General features: G+C 52.2%; 1 protein-coding gene across 1 annotated transcript in view; it reads left to right on the forward strand.

Moving 5' to 3' along the window:
• The window catches only part of Adcy5 (adenylate cyclase 5), a 144,349-nt gene that overhangs the window by 1,389 nt on the left and 131,537 nt on the right, over positions 1 to 11,423 (forward strand). The window contains exon 2 of the mRNA XM_055625232.1: positions 16 to 678. Within this exon, the coding sequence (XP_055481207.1) occupies positions 16 to 678 (663 nt within the window). The remainder of the gene's footprint in view (positions 1 to 15; positions 679 to 11,423) is intronic.

The raw sequence follows: 11,423 nt of genomic DNA on the forward strand, positions 1-11,423 counted from the left end.
CCCCGCTCGGTGGAGCTGGGCCTGGAGGAGCGTCGGGGCAAAGGCCGGGCGGCCGACGAGTTGGAGCCCGGCCCTGGCGCCGTCGAGGATGGAGACGGGTCCGGGGATGGCGGCAGTTCGGTGGCGTCGGGCTCCGGCACCGGCGCGGTGCTGTCGCTGGGCACCTGCTGCCTGGCCTTGCTGCAGATATTCCGCTCCAAGAAGTTCCCGTCGGACAAACTGGAGCGGCTGTACCAGCGCTACTTCTTCCGCCTGAACCAGAGCAGCCTCACCATGCTCATGGCCGTGCTGGTGCTCGTGTGCCTGGTCATGCTGGCCTTCCACGCGGCGAGGCCTCCGCTCCAGCTACCCTATCTGATCGTGTTGGCAGCTGCCGTGGGCGTGATTCTCATCATGGCCGTGCTCTGCAACCGCGCAGCCTTCCACCAGGACCACATGGGCCTGGCATGCTATGCGCTCATTGCTGTGGTGCTGGCCGTCCAGGTAGTGGGCTTGTTGCTGCCGCAGCCGCGCAGCGCCTCCGAGGGCATCTGGTGGACTGTGTTCTTCATCTATACCATCTACACCCTGCTGCCTGTGCGCATGAGGGCCGCGGTGCTCAGCGGGGTGCTTCTGTCGGCCCTCCACCTGGCCATCTCTCTGCACACCAACGCCCAGGACCAGTTTCTGCTGAAGCAGGTAGGGGCCCGCCTGGCCACGCTCGATTTGATTGAGAAGTGGGCAGGCCTCCGCCTGATTTTAGGGAAAAGGGATCCACACCAGTTAAAAGTGGTAAAAGTCACCAGAGAGAGCGGGCTTCGCGCCTCTCTAGGTGCCTTCCAGGCCTAGCTTCTTTATCTGCTAAAGATTACACTTGCACGGCTTGTAGTGTTGTTGACCTGGTAGAGGACGTTCTTCAAACTAGGCATGGTTGCCGGCTCAAGCGAGAGAGGAGGGTTTGAGAAAATTGCAGAGTTCCCGTTTCTCTCAGAACTGTTGGTTCTGTATACAGAAAGCTCCCGACAAAAGTGGCTGGACACAGGCAGCCAGCGCCTCCTGAGCCCCGCTGTGAGTTTGTTAGTGTTCTAGTGAAAGGGAACCCCTGAGCGCCCATTGCCCACTCTTAAGGAGGAGTCTATATCCTGGCCCCTGAGGCTGTTGGGACTTGGAGAGATCCGGAAGCAAAGTTTGTTTCCTTTCCCAAAGTGCCCCATGCCAAAAATCTGCGTTGCGCAGAGGTGGGAAAGAGCTTTGGGTGTGAGGGCTGGCCCCTTTCTGGCTGTGCTTATAATTCCTTCCAACAGATGCTCCTGGATGTTGCCACCCGGGAGCCTTGCATCCCTTAGAGGGACCTGTTAGGCAAACCTAGCGCCGTGGATTCAGAAGGACATCAAACTTGCCCTCGGTTAAGTGGTGACTCAGGCTTTTGACCCCAGGGCGAGGCAGTCTCCCTGATATCCACACCCTGTTCGCTGCCCCAGTCTCTGAGCCCTCGGGGCCAGTGTGCTTGCATGTTGCTCAGCTGGAGCATCAAGTGGGGCCTTGCAGCAGGTGAGTGTCTTGGCTTTGGACCCCCGGTGAGCACTCCTGCGCCTCCTCTGGATCTCCCTCTTCTCATAGACCCTCTCCACAGCATTCTGTTGTCACTGCTTTCCTCCTCCTCTTCACCTCTACATTCTTCCCCAGACTTTGGTCCTGTTGAATACTGTGTCCTTCTGGGTGTGCTCTCCTCTGCCCTGGATACACCCTCAACCCATGGGGAGTAACAATCATGGGCTCTGGCTAACCCTTCAGGGGCCACTGGGACTGGGAGGGACCTGACGGGGGGTCCCAGGTTTCTCTCCTAGAGAACGGAAAGGGTTGACTCTGGCCCTTCCACTCCCAGCATCCTCAGTGTGGAACCTCTTGCAAGGATCTCCTCTCATGGTCTCACTGGGCTCCCTCCCCTCTGCTTGATTTAACGGTGGACTCGGGCATGTTGAATGAAGCACCAGGTCTTTGCTGGCACCCACTGTCTTTGCTCCCTGTCCATTGTCCTCCTCGGAGACCTGGGGTATCCCTCCCTCCTTTGTTTCCCTTCCCCCAGCTATACTAAATACTTAGTAGTTTAACAACTCCTTGCCAGCTTGGCTGGGGTCCAGTGAGTGGACCAGGTCAAATTGTTGCTGGTGGTAGTTTCTCTGCTGTGGTATGAGGTTAGGGGTGGGGTTAGAGATCAGGTGTGAACTTGGGAGACATCTTTGAGACAGGGCTGTTGTTTGAAAGTGTGGCTACTGTTATTACCCTGCCCCCCTCTCCGGTGGGTGCTGCACAGTCAGGGAAGGCAGTCCTGAACATGGGCTTTTGGAGATGGAGATAAATCCAAGAAAAGAGGCACCAGCCCTCGGGGGTTGCAGCTTGCCTCCATAGCATGAAGATACCGTTGCAAACACGTCTGCCAGATGGACTTTCCCTGGTGTCTCCTCAGGCTAACCCTTCTTCCCTCCCTCCCCACGCCACCCTTCCACGCTCCAGGCTTCTTTCCCCACTGTGCTCTTCAGACTTTTTCTTTGGGTGTAGAATTTTGGGTAGATATATACATAACTTTTTTTTTTTTAATTTTTATTTTTTAAATCTGCTCTAAGTCTAGCAGAGCCTGTTAGGAATGGGCCCAAGACAGGGCATCACAAACATTTCTTTATTTGGCCTCAGAGAAGAATGATGTTTGTTTGTTTGTTTGTTTGTGCTTGATTTGCCTTTCAGGTTACGCATGGCCTAGAATTTGTCTTTCTTGGGCTGTGCTGGGTAGTGGCACAGCTCAGCGTTTACCTCTGCCTACTCTAGAGCAGCAGGTGTCTGAGTGACTCTGGTGAGATGTTCAGTTCTTTTTCCCTAATGGAGACACATACCCAGGACAGGTGCTGACAGGGAACCCGTCCTAGTGTTTGAGCTTTGACAGTCTCCCACATGGTGGACGGCAAGTTGTATGAGCACTTCACCGCATCTGCAAGGCTGCCCTCTGCTCTCTTATAGCCTGGGAGGTCTCAGCACGATCGGCTCTGTGTGTTTTCTTCTGCCGGGGGTCCCTTTGAAGTGTGGGCTCTGCCCTTGGCTCTGGGCAGAGAGACAGTGCTTGGTTTCTTTAAAAGTTGCTCTTCACTCAGGAGGCAAATAAGACCGGAGGTGCGGAGACCCCTTTTGGTGATATTTGGTGCTTCTTTCCTCCCTTCCTTTGTTTTTGCTCTTCACCTTCCTCTGAGAGCTGTCTCCCTCCTCCTCTGCCCTTTCTCTCTCCCCACTTGCTCCTTCTCTCTCATTTCCTGTTTCTACCCCATCCACTCCAGCACCCCTGTTGATATGTACCCACTATCCCTTCCTTGGCCTTTTGGCTTGTTCTGCTTCCCTATTTTACTTCCCATTCCTGACCTTGTCTGTGCTCGTGTCTTGCTCTCGTGTCTTCATCCCCTCACTGGGGTACAGTAGGAGCGTCATAGGTTGTTTTTTTTTTTTTTTCCTCTCCTCCATTGCCTGTTAGAGGTCCCTTTGCTACACCCATACCATAAATAACACTGGAGCATCTGCCAAACACATTCCTCACTTGTGTTAATAGGCTGCAATGATGCTGGAGCCTGTTGCCATGGCAACCTCATTTTTGTTTGACTGTATCCCACTCTGCTACATAAAGCCTCTGTGTGCACTCACACACAAACAGCCACGCTCCCACAACTATTACTCATGCTTGGCTGTCAAAGAATATTTTGGAGACAATGTCCTTGGGACCTGTGGGGGTGAGGTGGTCATTTGAGCTCGGGAAGATGGTCATTTATTCTTCCCACAGATGCCTTTAGGAAGTGATATGGATGGGAAAGCTTTTTGGGAAGTAGGAACACTGTTCAAATGTGGGGTGTTTTATTACTCAGCCACCTTAAACCTGCCTGGCACAGCTTCTGGGGAGAAGGCTCTGACCCTGGATGTTTCTTAGGGAGCTTGCTGCGTGGCTGTCCATCCCTGTTGGGTTCTGTCTTCCTTTAGCTCCTCACTCTTACTCCCTCCCCATCCCTTTGGGAGAAGCTTAGCTTACTGGTTTCTGGCATTTTCTTCTTTTGTGCCTGTTTGAACCCACAACTGTCAACAGTGGTTCCAGCCATCAGAATGGCACAGGCGCTGTGTGGGTGATGTTCTGTGACTAAGCACGTGTGAGTGTCTGCCTCAAGGGAGGAAGGGATGGTTGACAATGTAGGTCAGGAATGGAGTCCCATGGCTGCCCAGGGACAAGCGTATGTGTATTTGCCTGCTTGTCTCTCTGTCTGCCTGCCTGCCTGCTTGTCTGTTTGTCTCTGGTGCTGGGGTGGCTGGAAAGCCTTTCAGAGGAGATCCTTGTAGCTCTGACCTGCTTGTTTTGGGCTGGCTTCCAAGGGCCCTTGCCTTCTTCATTAGTCTGATGATAACAGATTTTCGTTATTGACCTGAGCTGTCAGGATGCACCCTCTCTTCTTTCTGGGCTTGTGTGCTCTACTTCCTTGCTCCCATGCTTCTGCAGCCCATGTGTTCCACAGCATTGTACCACCTGCCTAGAAGCTGCCTCCTCGCCCTGGAACATGGCCCAGAGGCCTTCTGATGGGTTGTCGTGGCCTCCCCAAAGCACGCTGCTGGGTCATGTGGAAGGTGACATGCTTACTCCTCAGTCCCAGCCCCGTCTTTTGCCAGTTACTTCTCCATCACTTGTATTTCTGTGCAAGGGTGATCTGGCCGCAAGCAGAGCCAGCAGGTTGGAATCGGGGTTGGTTCAAATCTGGAGAGATTGTTGGTGGGCCCCAGTTAGCCTCAGGGCTGATTGCATTTGCCGGCTATATTTTCTAATTGTGTTCAATTCTGTTTTCTCTCTCCCAGGTGGCTAGGACAGGGAACTAGGAGGGGAGTAGATGTGGCTCCTGGCGAGGGCTGGAGCAGGCTCCTGGATGGGGGTGGGAGACCTCTGCTAGTTTCTAGGGGATCAGTGATCTCAAGAAGGGGTTCTGTTTGTGACCACTCTGCAGACGGTCGGAATGTTCTGCTAGCTGTGTTTGTGGGGATGCTCACAGCTCACATCAGTCAGTTGGTCAGGTCTTTGCGCTGAGGAACGGAGTGCCCTCATTTGTCTATACAGAGGATAGGCATCCTCTCCAACCCCACTGTGTAAAGGGTTTGGTCACAAGTTGTTCTGTATAGACAGGCCCTGGCCAGGAGTCCCTGTATCAGAGCTGGTAGTTGGCACCAGGATAAGGCTGTGGCCCAGGCTTAGGCCAGGTCACCTTCTCTCCTGAGAGACGTGAACGGAATTGCCATCAGGGTTCCTGCCAACTGTGGGAGTAGGGATGGGGCAGGGAACCGCAGGAAGGAGTCTCCCTGAGTTATGCCAGCTCCTAGCCGGGTGACTTCCTGTCCACAAGGTCTACGTAGTACCTCAGCTAACTTCTTTCCTTTTGTGGTGGGCCCAGCTTGTGATCGCGTACTTCCCAGGGATGTTGGGAATGGGAAGTTTGCTCTGGGAACTTCATCATGCTTGTTCCCGTCAATCCTTTGGGTATAGTTATGTAAGTGATGTTCTAGCATCTTCTTCCCTCATCCATGCTTATAAGATAGGGGCAGCTGGCTCAGTGGGCAGGAACGACATTCATTTTCTGTCCCGAATACAACATGTAATGGAAGTGAACTGGAAAGTGAAAGTTTGATACACACGCACACACACACACACACACACACACACACACACAGGCAGGCATGTACATGTACATGTACACATATGCACACACATATGTAGGCATATACACACGGCGCACACATGCAACCAGTTCACAGTTCTGGTTGCCCACGGATGAGTTTTAGGGCAGAAAAATAGCGGCGGATCTTGGTTCCAGGTAGGAGACCTTCCTGGCAACCGGGTTTGCAGTGACCAGACAAGATGCTCTCTGTCCGTGGGGTGCACAAGTCCTAACCTAGGTTCATCATTATCCTCGGGGAAGAGTTTGGAAGATACAGACACCCCAGTGCTGCTAGAGAGTGCAGCTTCCAAGGGTCTGGGGTAGAGACCAGAAACCGTACTTATCTATCTATCCATCCATCTATTTATTTTTGGTGCTAGGGATCAAATACAGGACCTTGAGCATGTTAAGCAAGGTCCTGCACTCAATAAATCTCCCAGCCTGGACTTTATTACCATCGTTGTTGCTGTTGTCATTATTAAAACATCTTGGATCTAGTGGCCTCAGCTCTCCTGGTAGTCTTAATGAGCAAGAGAAACGGTCTGGTTACATCTAGCCCTGCGTCCGTGTGTGTGTGTGTGTGTGTGTGTGTGTGTGTGTGTGTGTGCGCGTGTGCGCGCGCGTGTGCGTGTGTTTCACAGCTGTCTCCCGAAGTTCTCCGTGTCCCACCTCAACATGCACTTCCCAGCATATCATTTCACTTCCCACCATTATAACAAAAGACCTTGGTCGCTAACTTATTATAAAGGAAAGGTTTGTTTATTTACTGAAGTTTTGGCAGTTCAAGGACACAGTGCCCGTGTTGGCGCGTTTCGAATGAGGGCTGCCTTACATCTCGCTGAGGAGCGGAGGCAGGACCAGTGTAGGACCAAGCGGTCACGTCTGGAACTGGGAGCAGAGAAAGCTGGACGAGGTGAAACGCAGGCTTTCATTACAACCTTATAAACCAGGCAGCGCGGCCCGTGTCTTCATCTTGCAGGTGGGGGCAGGAGACTCTGAAGTTCAAGGTCATCCTCAACTATGTGGAAAGTTTGAGGCCAGCCTGGGCTCCAGAGAGCCTGGCTCAAAAAGTAAGACAAGACAAGACAAAACAACAACCAAACCCTCTTGTAAAAACCACTGTGGAGCGGAACAGAACTGCCTAGGAGTCATGCAGGAGGTAGCTCACATCCCCGGTGACCTTAGGAATCCCCAAAGGGGCTCATCTCTCAAAGGCTGTCACCCTGGGGACCAACCCTTTAATCACTATAGATGCCTGGGGGGGCACAAACTTATTCTCAGATCAGAGTGCATATCTCCTGTCGAAAGCAGCAGTCTCCTGCGTGGCCCGCTGAGTGGTGTCCAGGTGGGGCTGGCTGGTGAGTGCGTGCTGATTCAGACACACAGATCTGCACGGTGATGCTTGGATGATGATAGCAGTGAACCTGCGATGTCCAGCAGAAACTCCTGCTCTCCGCTCACCCCTCCCCCATCCCGCCATTCTAGCCCCTGTTTCCTGTTGGAGGGAGAACAGTCTGGAGCTGATGGGATGGAGGGAGGTATTGGGGGGGGGGAGTGTGTGTCCCAGGTTTGCCTCTGGGTTCGGAGAACACTGGAGAAGGATGGAGGATAGGAGGGGATTGTGAGGGGGGGGGGTGTCAGGAGGTGGTTGGAAGAAGAGAGGTAGGATTTAAGGAAAGGCCTAAGAGATTGAAGCTGCCGGTTTGTGGAGAGGAAGGGCTTGGGGTGGGGGCAGGGTTGCCTCTGGGAACAATGGGACATAGTCAGAGGAGGGGGGAGACAAACAAACAGAAGGAGACAGAAGGATCTTTGTTCTGTGGGCCAGCCTCATGTGTCAGCATGAAATGTAGGCCCCTCCCACCGCTTTCTCTGGGGGTTCACACACAGCCGCTCTGGGGCTGAGGCCTCCTGACATGACTCTCTAGCCTTCTCCTTAGGGTTCCCTGGGCATTGGGCGCTGTCGCTGAGCTCACAGCAGGCTAGCTGTACTTTAAGGGGGCTCCTGGGGTGGGCTCCAGGCCTCGTGTCTACCCACACGACGTACATAGTAGGTGCTCAGTGAGGATCTGAATGAACAAACGAGATGAATGAATGGGTGGTGGGGTGGGTGGATGCCTGCACGCCCGACTGCAGGCTTCGCAGAAGTGCTAGACCAACACCTCCACAGAAGGAAGCCAGCCGCTCCGCTTGGAAGCCTATTTTGGTGGGTTGTAATCCTAAACTCCCGAGCAGGGCTTCCAAAACCCTCCTGCAGCAATTTAAAAGCGCGTGCCTTAGAAACGGGGCTGCCGCCTGGCACTGCTGGTACTATACCACTTCACAGATTGGGAAAGCAAGCGTCACACCGTCATCTTCCCAGCCTTCCCCATTCATCCTGATAACCGTCTGTCAGCGATGCCTCCCATGACCCAGGCCCAGCGATAGGCCGAAGGGCCGTGGATTGCTTCAGCATTCACAGGGCGGCCTTTAGCCCAGGGTCTCACATTAAGCATATTCCCGAGAGGGCCGTTAACCAGCATTTCATAGATACATGTATACAGCCCGTGTGAAGTAAGTCGGGGAGGCGTAGTGAGCCTTCTGTCTCTGTAGGTTCTGCCTCTGCGGATCCGACTGCTGCAGATTGAAAACATTCGAGTCTGTGCTGAACACTCACAGACTTGGTTTTCCTGTCACTGTTCTCTAAACAGAGCGGGTTCCATGGCTTCATATAGCGTTTAAGTTGCATTAGGTGATACAGAGAATCCGGAGACGGCTTAACGAATGGGTGGATGTGTGTGGGTTATATGCAAATCTCACACAATCTTATATAATAAGCGGCTTGAACACCTTCAGATATCGGTGCCTGAGGTGGGTCCCGGAGCCAATGCCCCGCCCTAGGACCCTGAGGGACAGCTGTACTGGGTTGAACAGAATTCCCAGGCTTGAAAGCTTTGAAGGTTTTAAGATCTTTTAAAAATTGCCAAGAAGGGGATATTTCATGAAGCCTTTATCAGATGCATTTGACCCCAGGGGGGAAAAAAAAGTGTTGGGTAAGAGCACTCTCGGGCACTCTCAGGACTAGCTCTCTGTCCAGTCCCCTGCCTCTGGAAAGACCTACCAAGGACACCACATTGAGGCATGTCGAGGCATGTGTCTGGCGGCTTGCCTCCCTTAGAAGGAGATTGCCCAGGCTGCGCTGGCTGCCTGCCTGTTTTCAAGTCTCATTTTCCATCTGGGTCAGAAATCCTATGTGAAATAAAACGACGGGGCTGGACCGGGCTGGGGAGATGTCTCCTTTATCTAGCTTTGGCTTGTCTTAGGGGTTGTCTACCACCATTAGGCTGAGGGCCTGTGGGCTTCTGCGTGGTGCTGCTATGGAAGGCCTGGGCTCTGCTGGACATGTTTCTAGAGCTCTTGCTTCAGGCACTGAGTGTGTAGCTGCCCACGGGGAAGTAGTAACGGCCATTCCAGGTCATCCTTTCCCCAAATGTGTCTTCTCTCTCTCCTATCCCGACTCTCATGAAGGATGGGTCCTAAGCAATGAACAGATACTGAGTTTGCTCCACTGGGGCACTGGCTAAAGCATCGTGTGCGGGGCATAATTATTTTGTTGATTTGCTTCTGAGACAGGGTCTTCCGCTGTAGTCATCTTGGCCTTCAATGCAACAGACAGCCCAGGCTGGCCTCAAACTTGTACTGACCATCCTAAATCTCAACCTCCTAAATCCTGGGATTATAAAGCTGTGCCACCCTGTCCGGGCATATGAGCCCATTAATCTTTTCTTGTCTCAAGGTTATTTTTTAAATTAGCATTATTTATTACTGAGTGTGAGTGGGCATACCAAATGCACATGCTGGAGCACACAGGCAGAGGTCAGAGGTCAGCCTCCTCTGGGAGCAGGTTCTCTTCTTCCACCATGAGTTTCGTGGATCCAGCTCAGGCCATTAGGCTTGCACAGCAAGCAATTTTAACTGCTGAACTGTCTTGTAGACCCTACCTCCTTTGATCTTAATATTAACCCAAAGAGGAAGAACCTTTCTCCTGTCTACCCTTCAGCCACTGCAGAAACTGCTGCTAAGAGCGGCCCACTAACTTCCTGCAAGGTCCTGAAGCCGAGTAGTGGATGGCCTGTTCACTCTTGGGCATGCGCCTTTGGCTTCTGCCTGCTGGTCTCCTAGCACCTGAGGACCGTGAACTATGGGTCCTATTGAGAGGACAGGCAGGAAGTACTCTGACTATCTGAGTACCTTCCTTCCTCGTCCTGGGGGTGGGGTAGTCTAATTTGAATTCCACCAATTTTCCAGAGTTCTCTGGGAGGGTTAACACCTTCTTCCTGCTCTTCTTCCTCGTTGCGCTCTTCCTTCCTTCTCGTCTGCTGGCCACCCTGTTCCATTGCTTTTTGGGGTCACCCTCAGGTAAAACACCTCTGTTCAAATCCTCACCTCAGGGTCCTTTTATTAGGAGGAATCTGAACAGAGAGAGGGCCAGCCATGACTTTAACCTGGTTTGGTTGGATCACTAGGGAGCAGGAGACTGTGTGCCGGGAGTAAGTTTTCATCAGGTGTAGAACTGAGTGGCAGGCAGTGTAGCCTCGGCTTGCCCTTGGCTTCTCTCTACCATCCAGGGTCGTGTGTATTTCTGACAGATTGCTGGCAAGAAATACCAGGGGAATGATGTGAAATATAAAATAATGCGTTTGTTTAGTTGTTACCTAAACATTTTTGGCTTTTATGTGCCCTCTCTGGTTAGCCTTTGACCTCTCCCCAGATTACTAGGCTACTGTTATAAGATGGCGATAAACCCATTACCTCAAGGACATTTCTTTTTAGAACCCTTGATTTAGGTGGGTTTGTTCTGTTCTAATGTGTATCTGAGAGAAATCCATGTTGACTAGAGGTCCTGCTGACCAGGTTCTGACACAATGTAGCCAGAGACTCAGTCCTCTCTTTCTTCTTGGTGCCGGCTGGAACCCTGCCTGCTGGGAGGGGGGGTTATCTGGTGCATTCCACCCAGCCTTCTCGGTCTGATGTCTCTGCCCAGACAGCTGCGCAGTCAGCTGCCATTCAGTGCGGTACATCCTCACTGACAAACACCAATGTGTGGCATGGCTGGGGACATGTGTCCCAAAGGAGTTAGATGTGGCACTTTCCAGGGAGGATGTGGCATCAAATAAGGGGACACTTAGGTCAAGGTCCTTTAGAGCTGTGGTTCTTAACCTTCCTAATGCTGCCACCTTGTAATATAGTTCTTCATGTCACAGTGGAACACCCCCACCACCATAAAATTACTCCATTGCTATGTCATAAATGTAATTTCGCTACTGTTATGGACTGTAATGTAAATATCTGATATGCAGGATATCTGATATGTGACCTCAAAAGGGTTGAGAGCACATAGGTTGAGAGCTACCTTTTTTAGAGGGTGCCCAGGTCTTCTTGTATGCCCTGTTATCTCTGGTCACTGGTCACATAGGCCTAAGGTGAGGGAGGGTCAAGGTCAGGGATTTTCTATCTGCTTTCACTTTTGAATTCTTTGCTTTTTTCCCCAAGACAGGGTTTCTCTTTGTAACCGAGGCCTGACTGTCCTGGATTCGGTTTGTAGACCAGGCTGGCCTGGAACTCACAGAGATCAACCTGCCTCTGTCTCCCAAGTGCTGGGGATTAAAAGCATGCGCCACCCCACGCCTGGCCAGTTTTGAGTTCTTTGGAGAGCCTTGAAATACACCTTACTGAGGCCCGCCCATC

Source organism: Psammomys obesus, unplaced genomic scaffold, assembly GCF_907164565.1.
Source record: "Psammomys obesus unplaced genomic scaffold, mPsaObe1.curated_primary_1811, whole genome shotgun sequence".
Lineage (NCBI taxonomy): Eukaryota > Metazoa > Chordata > Mammalia > Rodentia > Muridae > Psammomys > Psammomys obesus.